The sequence below is a fragment of the Rhineura floridana genome, chromosome 10 (genome assembly GCF_030035675.1).
Source record: "Rhineura floridana isolate rRhiFlo1 chromosome 10, rRhiFlo1.hap2, whole genome shotgun sequence".
Taxonomy (NCBI): domain Eukaryota; kingdom Metazoa; phylum Chordata; class Lepidosauria; order Squamata; family Rhineuridae; genus Rhineura; species Rhineura floridana.
This window is the reverse complement of record NC_084489.1, coordinates 9777081-9803492: the sequence shown is the minus strand read 5'-3', so window position 1 is coordinate 9803492 and position 26412 is coordinate 9777081. Positions and strand designations below refer to the sequence as shown.

At 41.8% G+C, this 26412-nt stretch overlaps 2 protein-coding genes across 3 annotated transcripts in view; one reads left to right on the top strand and one right to left on the bottom strand.

The window, feature by feature from the left end:
* Positions 1–409: 409 nt before the first annotated feature.
* The window catches only part of YAE1 (YAE1 maturation factor of ABCE1), a 37259-nt gene continuing 11256 nt past the window's right edge, over positions 410–26412 (bottom strand). The window contains exons 2-4 of the mRNA XM_061587844.1: positions 10470–10677; positions 4131–4252; positions 410–3006 (exon numbers count right to left, since the gene is read on the bottom strand). Coding sequence (XP_061443828.1) covers positions 2577–3006; positions 4131–4252; positions 10470–10586 — 669 coding nt within the window. The 5' untranslated portion in view covers positions 10587–10677 and the 3' untranslated portion in view covers positions 410–2576. The remainder of the gene's footprint in view (positions 3007–4130; positions 4253–10469; positions 10678–26412) is intronic.
* The window catches only part of RALA (RAS like proto-oncogene A), a 50686-nt gene continuing 42639 nt past the window's right edge, over positions 18366–26412 (top strand). Inside the window, exon 1 of one of the 2 annotated variants that reach the window (XM_061587853.1) lies at positions 18366–18485. The gene's annotated coding sequence lies outside the window, so the exon portion shown is untranslated. The remainder of the gene's footprint in view (positions 18486–26412) is intronic. The other variant, XM_061587851.1, reaches the window with a different exon arrangement.

Below are 26412 nucleotides of genomic sequence, written 5' to 3'. Positions count from 1 at the left end.
ACCAGAAAGAGTTCATATTTACGAACTGAATTGTGGTTAATGCCTCTTAGTCTTATCTATTATTTATTTATTTGATTTATATCCCGCCCTTCCTCTCAGCAGGAGCCGCCTTGTCACTACTAGAATGTCACACTTGTTTTTATAGCATTTTCTCTTCTGTTTAGTGATGATTGATGTTCTGAGCTCAAGGGACATCAGATGCACTCTTTGTACAAATTGTGAAGATGGGTCATTAAACTGCAGCAATAATTATCTCACAAGAATCCTGATGCAGTGAGTAACACTTCTCATTAATAGGGTACACATTTTCTTTCCTTCCCGTCCCTTTTCCTTTTGTGTCATGTCTGATAGAATGGATTGCAAACCTATAGGCAGAGATAATGTGTTAAAAAAATTTATACAGCAACTAGAAAATGTAGGTGGTTTATAAAGGATAAAAACTTGATTTCATCTAGTATTTGAATAGAAACAATTAACTGAGGTGGATAAATATAATACTTAAGACACTGAAATTTGTTACAATATTTAAGAAATTACTTAAAAGGGGTGGGTTTCAAGGACAATTCAGTAATTTTCAAAAGGATATTGTACTTCTCACAAGGGACATTCATTGCAGTTCACTGCAGGCCATTGTAGAAATTGGACTTGGATAATCCCCCAAAAAATGTTGCATATTGGGAATGCATAAGTGGGCAGTTCAAGGTTTACAGATTTAGTTACTACTGACAAGCTTAAGGCAATGAAACATCTCTAGTCTTTTCATTTTCACATGGAAGATGGGCATATGAAAGGCTACTATATTAGGATCTTGGGACCCTTTATTCTCTGCTTAGGATACCCCAGGGGCATATCTGTACTTACAAATGTCTTGCTAATGTAACTGTTAGTCTTGATTTACTATTTCTAGTTGGGTTACATAATTAAAATTAAGAGATACAAGAATGTTCTACACACCACAGTTAAACATTTGTCAACCATCCCTCACCCATAACTACACTATTTTCTGTCTTCAATCTCTACTGGACAAGGGGTGCTAATCTCTCTCCTGAAATCTGCCATGGTATTGAGCAATGGTTCCCAAACTTTTTCCCCCCATGGACCACTTGAAAACTGCTGATGGTTTTGACAGACCAGTTAATACTTTTCTGTCATAGCAATTTTAGAGCATTGTGCTAGATGCTGTATAATTTTTAATTGTATTTGTATTACTACTGTTATTTCTTATATTTTATTGTACTAAAATTTGAATTCCATAGACTTTAAATTGTAAATATAAGAAATAAAAGAAGCAATACAAGTAAATTAAACATCAATATATTTAATGTGGACAAGCCGTGGACCGCCTGAATGAAATTTATGAACCAGTTTGGGAACCCCTGGTATAGAGAATATGTTCATCTTGCTCTACATGTAAGATGGACTTAGGGCTCTTACATGTTTGTATGTGTGTCATGCATATAAACACTTCTCTGGATCTGAACTATGTAGACTTCAAGTGTTAGTAGCTATACTAGAGCAAAGGGCAGCAAATGACCCTATGGAATTCCTAGTATGACGACAGAATATGTATTAACTCTGGACTAGATGACTTCCTAAGCTCTCTTCTAACTACCCAAGATCCTATATGCAGATACCAGATATCCAGAAAACATCCATCACGGAAACTCTTTGTCTAGTTATTAGCAGCCCTTGCTCTCGACCAGATAGTTCCAGGCTGATCCTCTTCATGATGACTTGGAATAAATCCACTATATCCAAGCACATTTAATTCATAACTTACAAGAGCAGTTTCAGCCTTTAAGTATGTGATCTTACTTAATATTATTACACACTGAAAGACAGAGCCAAGCAGAAATCTCTTTAGTTTTTTAAAACATGGGCTGAACAAAGCTGTAGAATAGTCTGTGTTTTGTAAAAGCCCTAGTGGCAAACTTGTGTGTTAATTCTTACAGTAAACTTGTATGCATGCTTGTTAAGGCAATACTAATTTCCAACAGAAAACAATTTTAAGTCTAGCCTGGCATCTACAAAATGCTGAAAGTGTATGGCTAGTGACTGTTGGAAGTTTTAAACAAGGGAGAAGGTGAGTAGACACACCAGTTGTTAAGGAATGAGGCCTGCTTAGCAGAACTGAACCAATGTAGGCATCACCGTTTGTATAACTGTTTCTTTTGGCACACTTTAGACCAAACAGTATTTTCCACTTGTTTCCATAAGTTTTAACATTAACTTTCTTTGAGAAATGGTTCAGAACTTGTCCTTCTCAGAGGAGAGGATTTTAAAAACGGATTCAGCATAAAGATGATAAAACTACAGCTTGCTATAAATTTGGGCATAGCATTTTCCCATCTAAGAGACCTTTAACCTTTTTTTTTTTTTTTAAAGATGCACAATCCTACCTACTAGGGTGAACAAATTAAAACAGAAGCAATGACTGTAATATCACATGATTTTACCTATGACATAAAGGGCACTTTAAGGAATATTTGAAGTCTCTGCATATCAGTAAGTTACTGAGGTAGCTGTATTTCTATGGGAAAAGAATAGTTTCCATAAATTCCATTTCACATAATGAATTAACTTTGCAATAGTTGGATGTGATCAATTGTGTCTGGTGACAAACCTAATTGTTCCACTAAATTGACAATTTTTTCTTTTAGGCAAGTAAATGTTGGGCCTTTGTAGTCAGTGCCTTCTTTTCTTCTTCTGCAATGTTCATCTTGGAAAGAATCAGTCCCACTATCATTTCTGCAATATTGTTCACTAAACTCTGTGCCATTTTCACAGAATTCAGTTCCACTGTACTGTTTCGCAGGTGAGAGGGCATAATCAAGGTCCATGCCCTCGATAGTATCCAGCAAGTCTTCAACTTGGGGCTGCAGATGGGTGCTGTTAAGATCCCTAAACATGTATTCTTCATATTTTCTTAATTCATTCAGGAGGTCAGTCATCTCATTCAACATGACAGAACTACATCCATTGTGGTGACACCAAGATGAAAGAGCACTATAAAAAACATAAGTGTTAAAAAAAGGATGTTCATGAGATCACATGTAAATAATAAGAAAAGGCTTAAAAACACACCACCCCCATATCTTAATTCTTGTTCACATTTAAAGTGCAAGAGTAGAACATTAACTTAGAACAATTTAGTATTCCAGTTAGAAGCTCTATATAAGAAGAAATCATCAGGGCATCAATCAAAAAACTAACTTTAATACAGCATTTGCTTCTCTGTAGCAAATGCCTGAGTGACTTTAGTTATATTTTTAAGGAATCACCAAGTTCCTAGTGCCCATGATGGTACAGAAGACTGTATTTGCTCAGAATTGGTGGGTTTGCATTAGTTTGAACTTTCCTCCTTGTACATTGCATACTATAGAGGAACCTTCAACAAAGGCCTTCCTATAAGAAGTAGCTTCCAAACAGGAAGGGAGGAACAGGGATGCAGAAGTTGGCTGTGGCTTTAAGAATGTTGAAAGTCCAAAGGAGTCTGGAGCCTGCATATTTTGCAAACTAGAGTAATTTACAATCTGTTTGTGGTTCTCCATTAGCTTAAGTTCAGCAGGCTATGAAAATGTATTGGGACAAGTGGCTATAACTCAGGGGTGGGGAACTTTTTTGGCTCCACGGATCAGATCCTTATCAGGATTAAACTTGGAGGCCAAATCTGACAGGTGGGCATTACAATGGCATATGGTGCTCTGGTGCTTTGAAATCTTGAAGCTGGGACTTCAAAGCATCCCACAGACAAGACACTGCTAAAACAGAGGGGGAAACCTTCATTTTAGCAAGGGTTTCAATGCAAACCCCTTCATGGGTACTAGGAACTTGATGCCCATTGGGGGTTGCACTGAATCCTGCTGAACTGAGGATTTAATCATGAGCTGATAAGCAGAGGAGTTAAATCCTATTGCATTGGTAGTGTGCGCCAGTTCCCCACAGGGTATGAAAACTTATCAGGACAGATGGCTATAAATAATGGATAAAAAGCCAGTGTTTATCAACCGTAATGGGCACTGTATTTAGCAGAGCATTTAACAGACATACTTCTCCAGTGGAGGTTTGACATTAACAACTTGTACAATTAAATTTCCACTTTTTAAAAAAAAGTCTGCTTCACAACATACCTTATAGTTCCTTTGAGTTGGCCACAGGAGTTCATCCTCCTTGCTGCTTCTTTATACCCCTGAGTAAAACCCTGTTGAAGTGTCAGCAATTTGCCAGCTTCAATTCCTTCCCTATAACCTTCCTTTAAGCAAAGTGACAAAGATTACTTTAATAACTAGAATGCAACCCTGCTCCCCCCCTCCAAAAAAAACCCATACAGTATTCATCGCTATCTGCCTGGCTTCCTCAAATACACCATCAGCTGAAGGGAAGTCTTTTTACAATTTTTGTTTTGTTCTAGAGCTATGGTTTACAGATAATGAATGTATCAATCATATAGCTTTAAAAGACAATCTCATCATGAAATGTGCTTTTGTGCCAATCAGGTTAGATGATATTCAACACAATAACAAATGCATACCATGCCAGCTTGATTGAAAAAGCATGGGTTTTTAGGAGCATGGGCTGAACAAGTAAATAAAGTTTGTTGTTGTTATGTGCCTCCAAGTAGACTACGACCTATGGTGACCCTATGAATCAGTGACCTCCAAGAGCATCTGTCATGAACCGCTCTGTTCAGATCTTGTAAGTTCAGGTCTGTGGCTTCCTTTATGGAATCAATCCATCTCTTGTTTGGCCTTCCTCTTTTTCTACTCCCTGCTGTTTTCCCAAGCATTATTATCTTTTCTAATGAATCATGTCTTCTCCTTATGTGTCCAAAGTATGATAACCTCAGCTTCATCATTTTAGCTTCTAGTGAGAGTTCTGAATTCATTTGTTCTAACACCCAATTATTGTCTTTTTTGCAGTCCATGGTATGCGCAAAGCTCTTCTCCAACACCACATTTCAAATGTTGATTTTTCTCTTATCCGCTTTTTTCACTGTCCAACTTTCACATAAGAACATAAGAAGAGCCTGCTGGATCAGGCCAGTGGCCCATCTAGTCCAGCATCCTGTTCTCACAGTGGCCAACCAGGTGCCTGGGGGAAGCCTGCAAGCAGGACCCGAGTGCAAGAACACTCTCCCCTCCTGAGGCTTCCGGCAACTGGTTTTCAGAAGCATGCTGCCTCTGACTAGGGTGGCAGAGCACAGCCATCATGGCTAGTAGCCATTGATAGCCCTGTCCTCCATGAATTTGTCTAATCTTCTTTTAAAGCCATCCAAGCTGGTGGCCATTACTGCATCTTGTGGGAGCAAATTCCATAGTTTAACTATGCGCTGAGTAAAGAAGTACTTCCTTTTGTCTGTCCTGAATCTTCCAACATTCAGCTTCTTTGAATGTCCACGAGTTCTAGTATTATGAGAGAGGGAGAACTTTTCTCTATCCACTTTCTCAAGGCCATGCATAATTTTATACACTTCTATCATGTCTCCTCTGACCCGCCTTTTCTCTAAACTAAAAAGCCCCAAATGCTGCAACCTTTCCTCGTAAGGGAGTCGCTCCATCCCCTTGATCATTCTGGTTGCCCTCTTCTGAACCTTTTCCAACTCTAGAATATCCTTTTTGAGATGAGGCGACCAGAACTGTACACAGTATTCCAAATGCGGCCGCACCATAGATTTATACAACGGCATTATGATATCGGCTGTTTTATTTTCAATACCTTTCCTAATTATCGCTAGCATGGAATTTGCCTTTTTCACAGCTGCCGCACACTGGGTCGGCATTTTCATTGTGCTGTCCACTACAACCCCCAGGTCTCTCTCCTGGTCGGTCACCGCCAGTTCAGACCCCATGAGCGTATATGTGAAATTCAGATTTTTTGCTCCAATATGCATAATTTTACACTTGTTTATATTGAATTGCATTTGCCATTTTTCCGCCCATTCACTCAGTTTGGAGAGGTCTTTTTGGAGCTCTTCGCAATCCCTTTTTGTTTTAACAACCCTGAACAATTTAGTGTTGTCAGCAAACTTGGCCACTTCACTGCTCACTCCTAATTCTAGGTCATTAATGAACAAGTTGAAAAGTACAGGTCCCAATACCGATCCTTGAGGGACTCCACTTTCTACAGCCCTCCATTGATTCCTACTCTCTGCTTTCTGCTTCTTAACCAATTCCTTATCCACAAGAGGACCTCTCCTCTTATTCCATGACTGCTAAGCTTCCTCAGAAGCCTTTGGTGAAGTACCTTGTGAAACGCCTTTTGAAAGTCTAAGTACACTATGTCCACTGGATCACCTCTATCTATATGCTTGTTGACACTCTCAAAGAATTCTAATAGGTTACTGAGACAGGACTTTCCCTTGCAGAAGCCATGCTGGCTCTGCTTCAGCAAGGCTTGTTCTTCTATGTGCTTAGTTAATCTAGCTTTAATAATACTTTCTACCAGTTTTCCAGGGACAGAAGTTAAGCTAACCGGCCTGTAATTTCCGGGATCCCCTCTGGATCCCTTTTTGAAGATTGGTGTTACATTTGCCACTTTCCAGTCCTCAGGCACGGAGGAGGACCAGAGGGACAAGTTACATATTTTAGTTAGCAGATCAGCAATTTCACCTTTGAGTTCTTTGAGAACTCTCGGGTGGATGCCATCCGGGCCCGGTGATTTGTCAGTTTTTATATTGTCCATTAAGCTTAGAACTTCCTCTCTCGTTACCACTATTTGTCTCAGTTCCTCAGAATCCCTTCCTGCAAATGTTAGTTCAGGTTCAGGGATCTGCCCTATATCTTCCACTGTGAAGACAGATGCAAAGAATTCATTTAGCTTCTCTGCAATCTCCTTATCGTTCTTTAGTACACCTTTGACTCCCTTATCATCCAAGGGTCCAAAATGTCTCCCTAGATGGTCTCCTGCTTTGAATGTATTTATAGAATTTTTTGTTGTTGGTTTTTATGTTCTTAGCAATGTGCTCCTCAAATTCTTTTTTAGCATCCCTTATTGTCTTCTTGCATTTCTTTTGCCAGAGTTTGTGTTCTTTTTTATTTTCTTCATTCGGACAAGACTTCCATTTTCTGAAGGAAGACTTTTTGCCTCTAAGAGCTTCCTTGACTTTGCTCGTTAACCATGCTGGCATCTTCTTGGCCCTGGCGGTACCTTTTCTGATCTGCGGTATGCACTCCAGTTGAGCTTCTAATACAGTGTTTTTAAACAACTTCCAAGCATTTTCGAGTGATGTGACCCTCTGGACTTTGTTTTTCAGCTTTCTTTTTACCAATCCCCTAATTTTTGTGAAGTTTCCTGAATGATCCTGACTTTAGTGTTCAGTGATACATCTTTGCATCTGAGGACCTTTTCTAGTTCTCTCACAGCTACCCTCCCCAGTCCTAGCGTTCTTCTGATTTCTTGACTGTTGTCTCCATTTTGGTTAATGGCTGTGCCAAGGTATTGATAATCCTTGACAAATTCAGTGTCCTCATTGTCAACTTTAAAGTTGCATAAATCTTCTGTTGTCATTACTTTAGTTTTCTTGATGTTCAGCTGTAGTCCTGCTTTTGTGCTTTCCTCTTTAACTTTCATCAGCATTCATTACACTCCCCTTGAAAGAACAGGTTCGTAGTTTGGGGGTCCTTTTTGACCCTTCCTTGTCGCTTGAGGCTCAAGTGGCCTTGGTGGCTCGGAATGCATTTTACCATCTTCGTTTAGTAGCCCAACTACGCCCCTATCTGGACAGCGACGATCTCGCTTCAGTTGTTCACGCCCTGGTAACTTCTAGACTGGATTACTGTAATGCACTCTACGTAGGGCTGCCCTTGAAGACAGTTCGGAAACTTCAGCTGGTGCAAAACGCGGCAGCCAGGCTATTGACGAGGACCAATCGGTCTGCGCATATAACACCTGTCCTGGCCCGTTTGCACTGGCTACCTATTTGTTTCCGAGCCAGATTCAAGGTGCTGGTTTTGACCTATAAAGCCTTACACGGTGTGGGACCACAGTACCTTGTGGAACGCCTCTCCCGCTATGAACCTACCCGTTCACTTCGTTCAGTATCTAAGGCCCTCCTCCGGGTACCATCTTACCAGGATGCCCGGAGGATTGTTACCAGATCTAGGGCCTTTTCTGTAGTGGCCCCCGAATTGTGGAACAGCTTACCTGAAGAGATACGCCTGGCGCCTACGGTGCTTTCTTTTAGGCGCCAGGTTAAGACCTGGCTGTACTCCCAGGCTTTTTAATGTTTTTAATGTTAATGTTTATGTCTACGCTTTATTTTAATATTGTTGTTGATATATGTGATTGATTTTATTATAATATTGTATTTTTAATCTGTTTTGTACACCGCCCAGAGAGCTACTAGCTATGGGCAGTCTAAAAATGAAACAAATAAAATAAAAAATAAATTTCACATCATTACTGGTTTCTGCTAGTAGTATGGTATCATCTGCATATCTTAAATTATTGATATTTTTCCCTCCAATTTTCATACCTCCTTCAATCTTGGTCCAATCCTGCTTTCCGTATGATACGTTCTGTGTACAGATTAAATAAACAGGGTGATAAAATACACCCCTGTCTCACACCCTTTCCGATGGGGAACCAATTGGTTTCTCCATATTCTATCTTTACAGTAGCCTCTTGTGCAGAGTACAGGTTGCGCATCAGGACAATCAGATGCTGTGGCACCCCCATTTCTTTTAAAGCATTCCATAGTTTTTCATGATCTACACAGTCAAACGCTTTGCTGTAATCTATAAAGCACAGGGTGATTTTCTTCTGAAATTCCGTGGTCTGTTCCATTATCCAACGTATGTTTGCGATAGGATCTCTGGTACCTCTTCCCTTTCTAAATCCAGCTTGGATGTCTGGCATTTCTCGCTCCATATATGGTAAGAGCCTTTGTTGTAGAATCCTGAGCATTACTTTACTTGCATGGGATATTAAGGCAATAGTTCGATAATTACTGCATACCTTGGGATCCCCTTTCTTTGGAATTGAGATGTATATGGAACGCTTCCAGTCTGTGGGCCATTGTTTAGTTTTCCATATTTCTTGACAGATTTTAGTCAAAATTTGGACAGATTCAGTCTCAGTAGCTTGTAGCAACTCTATTGGTATGGCATCTATTCCTGGTGATTTGTTTCTTCCAAGTATTTTAAGAGCAGCTTTCACCTCGCATTCTAAAATTTCTGGTTCTTCATCATATGGTTCCTCCGTGAATGAATCTGTCATCCTGGCATCTTTTATAGAGTTCTTCAGTGTATTCCTTCCATCTTCCTTTTATTTCATCTCAGTCAGTCAGTGTGTTCCCCTGTTGATTATTCAACATCCCTACTCTTGGTTTAAATTTCCCTTTCATTTCTCTAATCTTTTGGAATAGGTCTCTCGTTCTACCCTTTTTGTTGTCCTCTTCTATTTCTATACAGTAACCATTGTAATAGTTCTCTTTGTCCCTACGTACTAGTATTGTTGCATTTAGGGTTCTGACTGTGTTTCTATCTCCTTTTGCTTTTGCTTTCCTTCTCTCTTTAACCATTTTAAGAGTTTCTTCAGTCATCAATTGAGGGCTTTCTCTCTTTTTAACTAGAGGTATTGTCTTTTTGCATTCTTCTCTGATAACGTCTCTGACTTCAATCCATAGTTCTTCTGGTTCTCTGTCAACTAAGTTTAAAGCCTCTAACCGGTTCCTTATTTGATCTTTATATGCTTCTGGAATGTTATTTAAATTGTATTTTGGCATTATGATTGCTTTGTTCTTCTTCTTTAGCTTTACTCTGATTTTTGATACGACCAGTTCATGATCTGTACCGCAGTCTGCTCCTGGTCTTGTTTTTGCAGAAAGTATGGAACTTCTCCATCTTCTGCTACCAATTCTATAATCAATTTGATTCCTATATTGACCATTTGGTGATGTCCACGTGTACAGTCTTTTCAGTTGTTCAAAAAATGTGTTTGAAGAAACAAATTATTGGCTTCACAGAATTCAATAAGTCTTTCTCCTGCTTCGTTTCTGTCTCCTGGGCCCCATTTCCCCACAATTCCTAATTCTTCTCTGTTCCCTACTTTTGCATTCCAATCCCCCATGATTATCAGCACAATTACCCCTTCCAAATGATTAACAAGGGGAAAATGGGATTTCAGATTACATTACATGACTCAACATAGGACATTACTTTACAATGGGCCCATCTATGTGTTTTTTAACTAAGCATTAAACTACTCTTGTTGGTTAGTTTCATCTGTTAAGGACATGCCCTGTTAAATGCCAAAAGAAAGTATCTCCAGAACTGAACACTAATAACAAAATACCACTGAGGTAAGCTTGAACCTTAAACCCCTGATCAGCTGGTCACACTCTGATGGCTGACTCGGCCTGGAATCTCAGTAGCTAAGACTTATGTCAATAGGTGGTGTGCTTGAATAGTCAACTCCCAAGCACACCATTAGTAGCAATTTTTTTAAAGAGTTGCAATGTTCATAATTACTTTGACTCGTTTCTCCATGGCACTTTTCCATTCTTTTTGAGCTATGTCCATGTCATCTGCATCTTCATCAAACACATCTTCGCTTTGCTGGCTGATTGCAGATTGTACCCATGACATTTTGTCTCTGCTTATAACACAGTGGCGATGACTATGGGCAGAAGCAGTTGAAGTCTAGTATAGTGGTAAGCCTGAGCAATCTGACTAAAACCTGCAGGGAAAGAACACACATTGTGAAGTGAATTATATGCATATAAAATACATCTAAAAATGTGATGTGTAAGGTGACCTTCTGAGAAGTTCAGCACTGGGGACAGGTAACAAAGGGGTGGAAAGAAAACAAGCTCTGAATCCCCACACTCAAGTTTTGCTGGTGCATAGGGCTCCTGTCTGTACCACAGGAAAGGGGCAAATGTCTTTCCAAAGAGACAGCTATCACCTTTTCACCTCAAAGGGCCTCTCTGCTACACAGGAAAGGGTGCCAATTCCTTTCAGCAATCAATCAATCAATCAATCATTGTGGTCAAAGCACATTCTGTTCAGCTACTCATCAGACTAGTGGTACCATGCAAACATACTTTTATTACCTCTTCTAGACAAGGAGCACATAACCTTGCCCCACCCCTCTGCCTGGACCTTATAAGGAGGAGTTGCAGACTGGGAGGTGCTGCTGCTGGGGTGAGACTGTGATGGGACCATCAAGGGGCAAGCTTTTCCACTTGCCTCCCTCACCCCTGCTCTTAGTGACATTTTTCTGGGGACTGTCCTTTACCAGGAAGATGAATAAGAACATAAGAAGAGCCTGCTGGATCAGGCCAGTGGCCCATCTAGTCCAACATCCTGTTCTCACAGTGGCCAACCAAGTGCCTGGGGGAAGCCCGCAAGCAGGACCCGAGTGCAAGAACACTCTCCCCTCCTGAGGCTTCCGGCAACTGGTTTTCAGAAGCATGCTGCCTCTGACTAGGGTGGCAGAGCACAGCCATCATGGCTAGTAGCCATTGATAGCCCTGTCCTCCATGAATTTGTCTAATCTTCTTTTAAAGCCGTCCAAGCTGGTGGCCATTACTGCATCTTGTGGGAGCAAATTCCATAGTTTAACTATGCGTTGAGTAAAGAAGTACTTCCTTTTGTCTGTCCTGAATCTTCCAACATTCAGCTTCTTTGAATGTCCACGAGTTCTAGTATTATGACAGAGGGAGAAGAACTTTTCTCTATCCACTTTCTCAATGCCATGCATAATTTTATACACTTCTATCATGTCTCCTCTGAGCCGCCTTTTCTCTAAACTAAAAAGCCCCAAATGCTGCAACCTTTCCTCGTAAGGGAGTCGCTCCATCCCCTTGATCATTCTGGTTGCCCTCTTCTGAACCTTTTCCAACTCTAGAATATCCTTTTTGAGATGAGGCGACCAGAACTGTACACAGTATTCCAAATGCGGCCGCACCATAGATTTATACAATGGCATTATGATATCGGCTGTTTTATTTTCAATACCTTTCCTAATTATCGCTAGCATGGAATTTGCCTTTTTCACAGCTGCCGCACACTGGGTCGACATTTTCATCGTGCTGTCCACTACAACCCCCAGGTCTCTCTCCTGGTCGGTCACCGCCAGTTCAGACCCCATGAGCGTATATGTGAAATTCAGATTTTTTGCTCCAATATGCATAATTTTACACTTGTTTATATTGAATTGCATTTGCCATTTTTCTGCCCATTCACTCAGTTTGGAGAGGTCTTTTTGGAGCTCTTCGCAATCCCTTTTTGTTTTAACAACCCTGAACAATTTAGTGTCGCCAGCAAACTTGGCCACTTCACTGCTCACTCCTAATTCTAGGTCATTAATGAACAAGTTGAAAAGTACAGGTCCCAATACCGATCCTTGAGGGACTCCACTTTCTACAGCCCTCCATTGGGAGAACTGTCCGTTGATTCCTACTCTCTGCTTTCTGCTTCTTAACCAATTTCTTATCCACAAGAGGACCTCTCCTCTTATTCCATGACTGCTAAGCTTCCTCAGAAGCCTTTGGTGAGGTACCTTGTCAAACGCTTTTTGAAAGTCTAAGTACACTAAGTCCACTGGATCACCTCTATCTATATGCTTGTTGACACTCTCAAAGAATTCTAATAGGTTACTGAGACAGGACTTTCCCTTGCAGAAGCCATGTTGGCTCTGCTTCAGCAAGGCTTGTTCTTCTATGTGCTTAGTTAATCTAGCTTTAATAATACTTTCTACCAGTTTTCCAGGGACAGAAGTTAAGCTAACTGGCCTGTAATTTCCGGGATCCCCTCTGGATCCCTTTTTGAAGATTGGCGTTACATTTGCCACTTTCCAGTCCTCAGGCACGGAGGAGGACCCAAGGGACAAGTTACATATTTTAGTTAGCAGATCAGCAATTTCACATTTGAGTTCTTTGAGAACTCTCGGGTGGATGCCATCCGGGCCCGGTGATTTGTCAGTTTTTATATTGTCCATTAAGCTTAGAACTTCCTCTCTCGTTACCACTATTTGTCTCAGTTCCTCAGAATCCCTTCCTGCAAATGTTAGTTCAGGTTCAGGGATCTGCCCTATATCTTCCACTGTGAAGACAGATGCAAAGAATTCATTTAGCTTCTCTGCAATCTCCTTATCGTTCTTTAGTACACCTTTGACTCCCTTATCATCCAAGGGTCCAATTGTCTCCCTAGATGGTCTCCTGCTTTGAATGTATTTATAGAATTTTTTGTTGTTGGTTTTTATGTTCTTAGCAATGTGCTCCTCAAATTCTTTTTTAGCATCCCTTATTGTCTTCTTGCATTTCTTTTGCCAGAGTTTGTGTTCTTTTTTATTTTCTTCATTTGGACAAGACTTCCATTTTTTGAAGGAAGACTTTTTGCCTCTAAGAGCTTCCTTGACTTTGCTCGTTAACCATGCTGGCATCTTCTTGGCCCTGGCGGTACCTTTTCTGGTCTGTGGTATGCACTCCAGTTGAGCTTCTAATATAGTGTTTTTAAACAACTTCCAAGCATTTTCGAGTGATGTGACCCTCTGGACTTTGTTTTTCAGCTTTCTTTTTACCAATCCCCTCATTTTTGTGAAGTTTCCTCTTTTGAAGTCAAATGTGACCGTGTTGGATTTTCTTGGCAATTGGCCAGTTACATGTATGTTTAATTTAATAGCACTGTGGTCACTGCTCCCAATCGGTTCAACAACACTTACATCTCGCACCAGGTCCCCGTCCCCACTGAGGATTAAGTCCAGGGTTGCCGTCCCTCTGGTCGGGTCCATGACCAACTGGTCTAGGGAATAGTCATTTAGAATATCTAGAAACTTTGCTTCTTTGTCATGACTGGAACACATATGCAGCCAGTCTATGTCCGGGTAGTTGAAGTCACCCATTACTACCACATTTCCTAGTTTGGATGCTTCCTCAATTTCATATCTCATCTCCAGGTCTCCCTGAGCATTTTGATCAGGGGGACGATAGATCGTTCCCAGTATTAAGTCCCTCCTGGGGCATGGTATCACCACCCACAACGATTCTGTGGAGGAGTCTGCCTCTTTTGGGGTTTCAAGCTTGCTGGATTCAATGCCTTCTTTCACGTATAGAGCGACTCCGCCACCAATACGTAGTTTATATCCAGGGATAACCGTATCCCACTGGTTTTCTCCATTCCACCAGGTCTCCGTTATGCTCACTATATCAATGCTCTCCTCTAAGACCAAGCACTCCAGTTCTCCCATCTTGGTTCGCAGGCTCCTAGCATTAGCGTACAGGCACTTGTAAGCAGTGTCTCTCTTCAAGTGTCTTTGGCACTTGTGGTTAGGCCTGTGGTAATTTTGCTCTTCTGAATTTATATCCTGTGCCCCTGCTCTCACAATGCCTACTTCTAGGCCTACCCCTTTTAAAATTTCATCATTTCTTTGGTTTTTATCCCAGGGGGGAGGTTTATTCCAAACCGGACCTTTCTCAGCTCCTGTCGGGTTTCCCCCCTCAGTCAGTTTAAAAGCTGCTCTGCCACCTTTTTTAATTTTAAGTGCCAGCAGTCTGGTTCCATTCTGGTTCAAGTGGAGCCCGTCCCTTTTGTACAGGCCCGGCTTGTCCCAAAAAGTTCCCAAGTGCCTAACAAATCCAAACCCTTCCACCCGACACCATCGTCTCATCCGCGCATTGAGACTGCAAAGCTCGGCCTGTCTGGCTGGTCCTGCGCGTGGAACCGGTAGCATTTCAGAGAAAGCCACCTTGGAGGTCCTGGCTTTCAGCATCCTACCTAGCAACCTAAATTTTGCTTCCAGGACCTCACGGCTGCATTTTTCCATGTCGTTGGTGCCAACGTGCACCACGACCACTGACTCCTTCCCAGCACTGTCTACCAAACTATCTAAACAACGGGCGATATCCGCAACCTTCGCACCAGGCAGGCAAAACACCTTGCGGTCTACACGCCCATCACACACCCCACTGTCTATGTTCCTAATGATCGAATCACCCACTACAAGGATCCCTCCAGCTCCTGGAGATATATCCTCGGCACGAGAGGATAGCTGCTCATCCCCCAAGGAATGAGTCCCTTCTAAGGGATCGTTTCCCTCTTCCTCAGCTGGATGCTCTCCTTCCCCGAGACCATCGTTGTCCATGATAGCAGGACAGCTATCATCGTTGGAGTGGGACACAGCTATAACGTCCCTGAAGGCCTCCTCCACACACCTCTCTGCCTCTCTCAGCTTTTCCAGGTCCGCCACCTTGGCCTCAAGGAAATGAAGTCGTTCCCGGAGAGCCAGGAGCTCATTGCACCGAGAGCACACCCACGACTTCTGTCCAACAGGCAGATAGTCGTACATGCTGCAGGCGGTGCAAAACACTGGAAAGCCCCCACACCTCTGCTGGCTTCTTACCTGCATAGTTTTGTTTAAGGTTTATTACGTCAATGGGTTGGAGACTGCGGTTTAGTTGAGGTCAGGGAACAGACGGGCAGAGTGGGGGGCTCTGGCCTCCTCGCCCTGCTGCCGAACTCACTCTGCTGCTTAACTCGCCTTGATGCTTTGTTATCTGGGGCTCCCTCTAGCTCGTGGAGCAGCAAATGCTTTTGGTTTTTAGCTGTTGTTGCTTTTTAGAAATGTTAGGATTTTGTTGGCTTGCATTTTTGTAAACTGTATTGTTTTTATTTGTATTTTGTATTTGTTTTTCTATTTGTGTGTAAGCTGCCTTGGGGGGCTTTTTGACCAAAAGACAGCCTAGAAATAAACCCTAACGTAACATACATGGAGTTGGCAGCTCTTGCCCCTCCACTGCTTGATCAATGACCTTCTTGATTAACTCCTCAGTCCTTACTAGCCAGGGAGCTGCTCAGAGGTCCAAGGAGTTTGTGACGATCCCACCTTTGGCTCCACCTGTCAGGTTCCCACCTGCTTGTGGCTACTGCCTTTCACTAGGCACCACCTCAGGACACCACCAGTCAGGATCGTCGTTTTTATTTTTTCTCACTCCGCTCTAGCACAGATCTCTCAAGATCCCACTGCTAGGCAGCACCACCAGTCACTCTCTGTAAACAATACTGCTAGAGACTTTGCCTCAGTCTCTCTGTAGCTTGTTACTTTGTGTCTGGGTGCCCTTGTTGTCCACAACCCCCCTGTATCTATGTCTATAAAGCATACAATCCGGGGTTGCTCTGGATACTTGAGAATGTTACAATTTCTTCCTTCACCGCTGCCACCATATGATACAGTTTCCCTCCAGCCTTGGTAATTACCCTGCCCTCCCTTCTGGTCTGTGTATCCCCAGCCAAGGATCAGGCTTTTGGTAAACCAATAAAAGTATTTATTTGATAACACCAGGAAATAACAAGATTACTTTAGGAATGTTTAACAAGCGTATGGTTTCATATAGTGTCACTCTTTATGTTTCTGGTCATATATATACTGTCTAAATATCAGCCAAATATAATCAAACCCTCCCTCAGAACTCTGCCAACCAACCCATCCAATTAACTCTCCACTAATGACTCTCCAACAACTCTCACCAACCGACCCCCTCTCAACTGTCATCCTCCCATTTATACCTTCAGCCATTCAAACACTCAGCCAATCATCATACAGCATTCTTCAGCCTTCCAACCCATGCTCTCCCCCCTCTCATTCAATTCACTTACCATATATCCCTTAATAAACCCGCACTTACCATATTTACAGGTTTTAACATATAAGGACATCACAGAGTTCATCAAGGAACTTAGATCAATTCCTCATTATCTCTCCCAGGTGGTCTCTTGACATTGCTTTCTCTGCTCCCATCCCCGCTTCCTTTCCCCCGGCTCAATACAAAGCTCTCTTCGTACATACACATGTGGAGGCTGAGAACCCGATTGCAGAGTGGGAGATCCTCCAGAAGAGAGGCAACAATGGGAAGGTGTGAGAGAAACAAAACCACAATGAGGGCTAGCACTGGCTACTAGTAAAACAAAACAAGTTTACTCGGTGTGCGTAAAAAAAGAGGACTGTGATGCCCCTGTATTTTTATGACTGTAAATATGGTAAGTGCACGTTTATTAAGGTATATATGGTAAGTGGATTGAGTTAGAGGGGGGTGTACATGGGTTGCAATGCTGGAGAATGCTGTATGATTGGCTGAGCGTTTGAGTGGCTGAAGGTATAAATGAGAGGATAACAGTTGGTTCAGGGTTCTGTTTTGTGGGGGAGTTGTTGGCGGTTGGTTGTGGAGTGTGGATTGGAGTTAGTTGTGGGTTGGATTATATTTGGCTGGCATTTAGGCAGAATATATATAACTGGAAACATAAAGAGTGACACTATATGAAACCATACGCTTGTTGAACATTCCTAAAGTAATCTTGTTATTTCCTGGTGTTATCAAATAAATACTTTTATTGGTTTACCAAAAGCCTGATCCTTGGCTGGGGATACACAGACCAGAAGGGAGGGCAGGGTAATTACCAAGGCTGGAGGGAAACAGTATCAAATAAATGGTGGCAGCGGTGAAGGAACATTGTCAAGTATCCAGAGCAACCCTGGATTGTATGCTGTATAGACAAAGATACAGGGGGGTTGTGGACAACAAGGGCACCCAGACACAAAGTAACAAGCCATAGGGAGACTAAGGCGAAGTCTCTAGCAGTACTGTTTACAGGGAGTGGCTGGTGGTGCTGCCTAGCAGTGGGATCTTGAGAGATCTGTGCTAGAGCGGGGTGAGCTAAAGAAAAAATAAAAACTACGTTTCTCACTGCTGGTAGCCACAGGTGGGCGCCTGCCAGGTGCTGCCAGGGGGAGGAACATTACAACGACACCGCTTCATTCAGGAAGGACTGAGAACAGCTCATCACAGCTGAGAGGAAAGGAAAGCGGCTAATCTCACTCATTCACAACTGGAACAAGCGAGATTGTTCGGGCGAAGGAGACTGGATCAAGTAGCAGGGTCGGGAGGGAAGGGGATACTTGCATTTCCAAACTCTGGGTCCCATCTGCTGTAGTCCTGCAGCGAGACTAGGTGAAGCTGCTGGTTCCACCACTGGGATCAGAGGCTGTCGCCGCTGCCGTGCTCCCCCAAGGTCCCGCTGCCAGAAGTGGTGGTCGCAGCGAGTTCAACCGGCTCTGTGGCCCCTGAAAAAGCCTCCAAGGATGATGCTTGCGCGACGCGGACCGGCGGCTATAGGCTTAAGAAGGAGCTGAAGCTTCCTTCCTTTGTTTTTGGAAGAACCCTTTAAAAATTTAGTATTTCTCTAGCAGGCGCTATTGCTGAGCCTTCTCATCCATCAGGAAACAGGAAGTCCACAGGGATCCTCCCTCCGGAACAGTCTAGAAAGTCCTACCAGCTCCGGAGGGGGGGGACTCCTTCTCCTCTAGGAGAGAACGTCACGCTGGCAGAGGAGGGAGCGGCAGTTTGGGCCGTGTGCTGAATGCAAACGGAAGTGAAGGCAGAAGCGACGGAAGCTGACGCCGATGAGTTCTTGGTTACTGGCTTTCCGACAAATGCTGAGACGTGTAGCCACAGGAAACTACTTTAAACATCTCTAGGCAACTGGACAGCGGTTTGCTCCTTTTTTTTTTAGAATTTTACATCAAGAGTTTAGTTATGTGTGCCTCTACTAAGGATCATGCCGCCCTGGGCTCCTACTGGGAGGAAGGGCGGGATATAAATCAAATAATAATAATATTGCATGGTGTTTAGGAGCAGTGTTATGTTTCTTTATTTATATGATAGCATCTTACTAGCCATAATATAGACTCCTTTTCCCTATTGGGAACATGTTTCCATTTATTATAATTGCATGTTTCGGGCAGAGCTTGGAAAAGTACTTTTTTTGAACTACAACTCCCATCAGCCCAATCCAATGGCCATGCTGGCTGGGGCTGATGGGAGTTGTAGTTTTAAAAAGTAACTTTTCCATGCTCTGGTTTCGGGTGTATGTGTGTGCTATTTTTCTTTAGCTCTCCCCCCCTTCTGAACTTTGTTTCTGAGAAATAAGTTCCATTGAAATCATTGAGTCTTATTCTAAAGAAAATCTGTTTAAGAGCTGGGTGTTGGATGGTGGGGCTGAAGCCAGGCAGTACTTACCCAGAGAATCCCCAAACCCCCACTCTTCTGTCCTCCTTACACACATTAACCACTCTAATATCTGAAGTCCATCCTGTCGCTCTCTTGTGCTGACCAATTAAATGTGCAGAACACACCAGCAATTATATGGCTGCCCCAACTCCATGGGGATTTTTTTTTAAAAAAAGCTTACAGAGAAAAGCCTTAAGTAAGGCATGGAAATCCAACCCTCCTCCATTTTGCTTTCTTTCTTTCTGATTAGCTACATATTACCATTTGGTCGCATTTATGAGCATAAGATAGAGTGGAACTGGCCAACACTCCCAGCCAATCAGGTGCATGCATTTCTCCCTCCTCAAACTTTGGCTAGGTATGCTTGCATTCACCCTTGTATGCTTGAGCTGGCGGAGCAGTGATTGTTCCCTCAGACACAGGCCATTGAAGCAGTCACAGCAATGAACGCTGTGGCTGAAGAGCCAGCGAGCAGCCTTTCGATTACCTGATTTCAGAGAGCACTGTGTGTGAGAGAGTGAGTCTATGCCAGCTTGCTTTCATATTATTTCACTGTGAGAGCTAGTGACTTCAGCTTGTCTGTCAAATGTAGTGAAAATGACCCAACACCAGACCTCCTGGTGAGCCCTGGGATGGCAGTACTGAGCAGCAGCTGTTAGCACCAAATTGACTGAGGAGCTCTGTTGTAAATGTGAGTCTACTATTTTAGTCCATATTTTTACAGCAGCAGGTAACCAGGGCTGGAGAACCAGTGTCTCTGATCATTTTTTTGCTCGCAGACATGACATGATTGTCCCCTGATAGTGCCTTGCAGCACAACCCCTCACTTTGCCTGCTGAGGCCATGTGTGGTGGCAGCAAAAACATTACCAACATAATTCATTAGTATTTTACCTTGCTGCTGCCGCCACCCTTTCAGTACACTACTTCTTGAATCTCTGGACTGCCATGAAGGAACCTTGCACTTGCTCCCTTCTTGCTGGAGCAGAGAAAATGAGGGATCATTTATCCTTCCTATTTATTTGCTGGGCTCCCAGTGCCAAAATGGAGAAGAGGAAAAATGCCCCATCAGCCTCTGCTTCGGTGCTATAACATCAAGAGGATTATGTGAATGCAAATCCCAGCCCACCTGGTTGCCCACCTCATCTCCAGATCCATATTTCCAATATTTGTGTGCATTCGATGCATGCTTATGCTGGTGCAACTTCCACTGTGTTTACTTGGGCTTATTCTTTGATAACTAGTGATATAATATTGCTTCATGCACATTAGCTTGGTAATTTAAAAAGAATTTGTAAGGTAGGCCAGTATTTGTTGTCCTGTTTTTATTGGAAACCTGTTATTCTCTCCAGGAACAGAGCAAGCTCTCCTTCCCACCTTGAGGTTCATTTTGCTTCAGATTGTTAATATAATTATGATGCAGCAGATTACTGGTTTCCAGTTGCTTATTTATTTGAAAGTTCAAAATGCAGCTCAGTTAAATTTTTTTGAAGTTATGTCCCTGAACCCCAAAATAAGCTGGTGTACTCCAAAATGGGATATTGTCCCCTTAAAGATACACAATACTTTTCTGCACTCAAAACGGTTGCGCTTGAGTAACACTCATAAAGGTGTGGTGACCTCAGATGACAGTAACAAATAAGAAACTGGGGGTGAACAACCCAAAATAATCTTTGGGTCACCAGAAATTATACACCCACACATGTAGAAAAGTGTTCTCTACAAAGCACCATTGAATCATGTACAGTCCAATGCTTTCCTTGGACGCTGTTGAAGGTGTGTACCCATGCCAATAATAGCTAGAATTTATAGAAATGAAAAGAAAATGGGTAGTGTGCAATCCAAAATAAGGTGTGGGCTGTCCCAAATCATATTCTTCCACATATAAGAAAGTGTCGTCTATATGAGAGAATTGAATAGTGCCCACCTGAACACTATCCCTGGGCACAAGACTGTGAATAATAGGATATGTAGAAAAGATTAAGGAAGCGTGAGTGTGCATTCCAAAAGAAACTTTGGGGCACTCCAAGTCATACAGGGCTTGCCAACCTTTTTGGGTCTGTGGGCACATTTGCAAACACTTGTGGGCATCACACACACTACAATAGAATACCGCTTTCAAGCCTAATTTCAGCAGAGGGGGGGAACACTGTCGGTGCCAAAGAAGGTCTCTGTGGCATGTGTGTGATTGTGAGTGCTTTACTGACAAATCCTGCCCCTTGACAGCGCCTTGTGTCTAAAGAAATCATTAGCCTGGATGTGATTTTCTACAGTCTTGCAGAGGACACTACTGGTGTGTATGATTTTTAAAGTTTTCTAACTGGGCTGCATTTTGAAATTGAACCGAATAAGGAACTGGGAAATAGTCATCAAATTCAGCATTGTAGTACAGTTTGTGTGTGAACTTGGTTAAGGCTGCAATCCTAAACCTTATTAGGAAGTAAACCCAATTACATGCAATAGAATTTATTTTGGATTCTGAGTACCAATGCATGTGTGTCCACTGTTCCAGATTCGCTCCCCACCCAAGGGAGTTTCTGTGGAGCAGATTGGGTAATTGAGCAAGAGCTGTAAGTGGGGAAAAGCAAGCAGAGAAGGTAGGCTTCAGGCAGTGAGGAGAGCTTGATGGCCGGCAGGCAGGGGGGTTGGGGTGGAAAACTTCTCATTTGTGACTGATTCCATCTCTGTGCCATCATTTGGTGGCTGGCTCCACTATAAGCCTGGGCCTCAATTTTGTTAAGTACCTAGCAATACCCCTTACATTTAACGTCTGTTTATAATCAAAACTAATGCTGATTTCACCCTGCTTTGGGGATTAGTTGTGCAGCATTTTACTGGGTAAAATACCATGAAGGCTGGTTGTGATCAAGATAAGCTTTATAGACTAAAGAGTGAAAGCTAGTCACATATATGTTGAAACTTGCAATGCACGGTTTTAAGTGCGTCAGCATCTTCGGTATTGCTGAAGATACATACATCTCCTATATTGCTGAAGGAAATAACTGGTTCTTCACAGAAAACTAAACTCATAATAGGTCTTTATTAATGTTTGTTGGAATACTATACATTGAATGTTTGGGATCTTAGAGATGAATGGAATAGAGACAGTCTTCTGTTTAGCTCAATCAGTGGAAAGTTGCCTTAACAACTATATGTAGTGGTTCTTTAGATTAAAACTTGAGACTGATTCAACAGAAATTGATGTTTCTATTATATCGGACTCCACAATACCTTTATAGGAAGGAATTGGATAGTTAAGATAGATGCTGATGATACAGTGCTAGAAACACCTTTTTGAGACATATGATATGGCCATGTCCTGTGAGGTCGTATTTTTTGGTCAAAATTATTGTTCATTTTAATATCTTGGAGAAATGCTTGATATCTATGGATGTTAATGCACTCTTGAATTATATATTTGTGGTGTGGGGACTGGCAGAATAAAAAAGTGGGTTCTGCAAGCCCTTATGGTGATTTTTATATTGCAAGGCTGGAAGGACAAACAACCACTATATATTGCTCAATGGAGTGAAAATCTCACTGTCTTTTCTGCATTTGAACACATGGCTTATAATAGCCAATCTCATTTAGATGCTTATTTGGACATATGTACTGCTTATATTAATCTATTATGTATCAATCTATAAGATTAATGGAATACTTTTATTGTCAATATCATCTGGTGATTTTATTTTTTCTTTCTCTTACATATTTGCAAATAAATTTTAAAAAATATTTAGGGGAAAAAACTTGCAATGCATTCATAAATTGACCTGATTTCTTGGCAGGGTGGTGAACACAAGCCTGCAAAAATGCTGCATTGCCATTTTGGTATATTTTATCTGATTTCTTCTCTCCATAAGTTAATCAATCATAATTTTAAAAAACTGGGAAGAGAGTTTGGAATTGAGATGAGAAAAAGTATTAGACTTGCATGTTAAATGAAATATTAGCTTCCTGGAAAAACCCTAAATTCAATCCGTATAAAGTACCATATATTCCGGCGTATAAGACGACTGGGCATATAAGACGACCCCCAACTTTTCCAGTTAAAATATAGAGTTTGGGATATACTCGCCGTATAAGACTACCCCTGCTTATGACATGCAGGTACTTAGCAGGAAAACTGTCACTTATAAACTTATAAATATTAATATTTGGATTGTCCAGTTGTTTTGTTTTTGTGCCTAGGAATTACCACCAAAATCTGGGGAAAGATGTGAGAAATCTTTTTTTTTAAGCAACATTTTCAGCCTTAAATGCCTAGTTTCCAACACTATGGAGTATTTATTGATTGATTAAGAGAATTTATATCCTGCCCTTTTGCTGTTAAAAACAGAGCTCAGCACAGCTTACAAATATAGTAAAAACAATAAAAATACACAATCAGAGAAAAACAAGCCAAAATGTTAGGAAAAGGAGTCTTTCACACCACTTGCTCAGTTCTAAATACTGTTGCAGCAAGTTTACAAGTTCCTCCAGTATTCCACTGGTGCAGGCACTCAGACATTCAAAGTACTGTATGTTTCTTAGGTTTTATAAAAGCAGAGCTTTGCTTAACTCAAAATTTCTTCTCCCTTTGATAACCACATCTACACAGGTTCCACCTCCATACTCAAAATGAAACTGAGCCTGGAAGTGTACAATAACCCCACACATACCTTGCTAATTCGATTATCAATGCCAGGATGTCTGTCTTATCGACTACTCTCCTGCTCCCCCCCCCCACACACACCGGGCATCATGAAAGACCCAGTCCTGGGCTCAGAAAGAAAATAAATATCTGGTCCTCTTCAAAGTATTGATAAGCCTCTTGTTTTAATTGAAATAATAATTATAAATTCTTGTTCTTATCACTAATGGGAGTTAATTATCTTGCATATGCTGCTGTTGCTTCTATGGCTGTAACGGAGTGAGGTTAAAGATAAGTGAAATGCAATAGGAAAAAAAAACACAGAAGGCAGTAACACTTTCCTAAATGTAATACCATACCAACCACAACAAGATTCCTATAAGGCAAAAAACTAAGCATCTCACAACCAGTCAGGATTCCTAACCAAAAACCAAAAATATGATAAATGAAGAAATATTTATATAAGCATAACTATCAAATATATTTATTATTTACACAAACTGTAAAGATATTTATAGTGCAATCCTACATTTATTTATTCAGAAGCAAGTCCCAGCGTATTCAATGGGGCTTACTCAAACAGGGACAGAAATGCAACCTCAAGTGATAAGCAACTTCATTCACACAACCCAAAATTCCGAATCATGCCACTTTACGCTGTTTTGCAACTGTTTATACTTGTTTTTATGGTTATTGGATTTTAAATGGCTTTATTTCTTGTTGTGAGCTGCCTTGGTTTCCAACCCTACCTCACAGGGGTGTTGGAAAGACTCCATACACACACGCACACACTGCAGATGTATAAATACATACAGCCCATATAATAGTTTATTGTCAAACCAATTGGTCATTGCAGAAAAATCAGTATTAGTTTTTTAAAAATCAGTATTAGTTTCCTACAGAATAAAAACTGCAATACCTAAGTAAGCCCTGCCTACTTGCTTTAAAATAGGACTGGGGGGGGGCAGAAAGAGAACACAAACACAATTCTTTTTTACATTCACTCCAAAGTCCCATTGATTTTCAGCACATTCATAACCATGTCTACTCAAAAGTAAGTCCCATTGAATTCAATGGGATTTACTCTGGGCATATGGGATTAGCATTGCTTTTACAAAAGCAACTATTGGGAAGGTTTTCAAAACACTGCCCAGGATCTGACTCCTACACACAACAGGGGGAAAAACTGAAATGTATATACCTACACAATTTATGAGATTTTCAGATAAACAGGAGGGGAAACCACCATTTTCTGGCCTCGCAATGAAGTTTTGCGGACACTGCCACCGAACAAACACTTCACTGATTGGCTGAAATCCTGAACGGGCGGGGTTAAAGCTACGAAGTGCTATACAGTAGTTTAAAAAAAGATTTAACCGGGTGGGGGGTGCCTGACGTTTTTATATATATCTCGAGAACCGCACCACCTAGAAACTTAATTTTTTTTTTAAATGAAAGCTGAGAATCCGGGCCACCTAAGGGGCTAGCCGGGCGCCGGGTGCCATGCTTAGAATCCAGGTAAAACCCAGCTATCCGGGCAATATGGCAACCCTAATAAGACGACACCCGGCGTATAAGACGACCCCCTACTTTGGAGAAGATTTTCCAGGGTTAAAAAGTCGTCTTATACACCGGAATATACGGTACCTATTTTGAAGCTGTGCTTAAATTTGTTCCAGCACGTTAATGAGTACAAAGTTAAACACATTTTGTTCCTGGTCAAGCTGAGAAAGACAATATCCTTTGCATTTGATGGTAATTTCTGTAACTTCTAATATTTTGTGCAATATTTTGTTCTTTCACTAGTCACAGGTAGCAGCAAGGAGCTATTTGGGGCACAGATGTCTTGTCTTAGACAAGAAGTGAGGAACTGGCCTACCTTCTATGGGCTATTTTGACAGGTGGGTGGGATCGCTACCTGTCAATCATCTGGCATCAGGTGATTCAACATTCAAGCCAGGGGAGCAAGTAGAGGTTTATCTCCAGTCTTAGGGTTTGGAGGTAAGATGTCCTGCTTTTGACATCAGGTGACTGACAGGTGTGCATGCTTACCCAAAATGGCTGGAGGGGGGGGATTCAGTGTCCTCACATACCTAATTAGACTCATAGGTCTGCTGTCATAGCCCATTCAAAACTGATCTAGTAGACATTGCCCACACTTGTCTATTTTTGTTGCCATATGGGCTAAAACTGCTTTTGATTACAGTGAGATTCCCAGAAAGCTAAATTCTGCGGCCATTTCTTTTTTCAAATGCTATGTGTCTTGGTTGGTGTCTGACTGCTTTTTCTGCTGTGAAATGGGGCATTGTAACTCTTTTGTTGCTGTTGAAAACTTAGTGTTTACTTTGATGCCTGGAGCAGGCTCCCTAACTTTTAAAAGAAGCCTGACATGCCGAAATTAAATAGGTGAAGTTCTTCACAGCATAATTGTAAAAATTATGGGTAAAGCAGCTTCTGCATGTATACCTAAAAAGTGACTTGTAGGTGCATAGGATTGCACCCTTTTTGCATATCAGGCTATTGCGAAATTCACAGGAGTAGAGCCAATTTTTAAAAAAGGCAACTTTGCTGACATCATGTAGATGCCTCAGGTTGTACATCTGCAGGGAACAAGTAGGGTTTCCACCTTTTCTCCTCACAGGACTCCTATGCCATTAACAGCAGCAGGAGAGGCAGATATTCAACAGGTGTAGCTTTTACAAAAAATGGAGATAGCACAGGAGTGGGACCAGTAGAAAAAATGGAGAATCCTAAGACTGCAATTCAACATACACTTT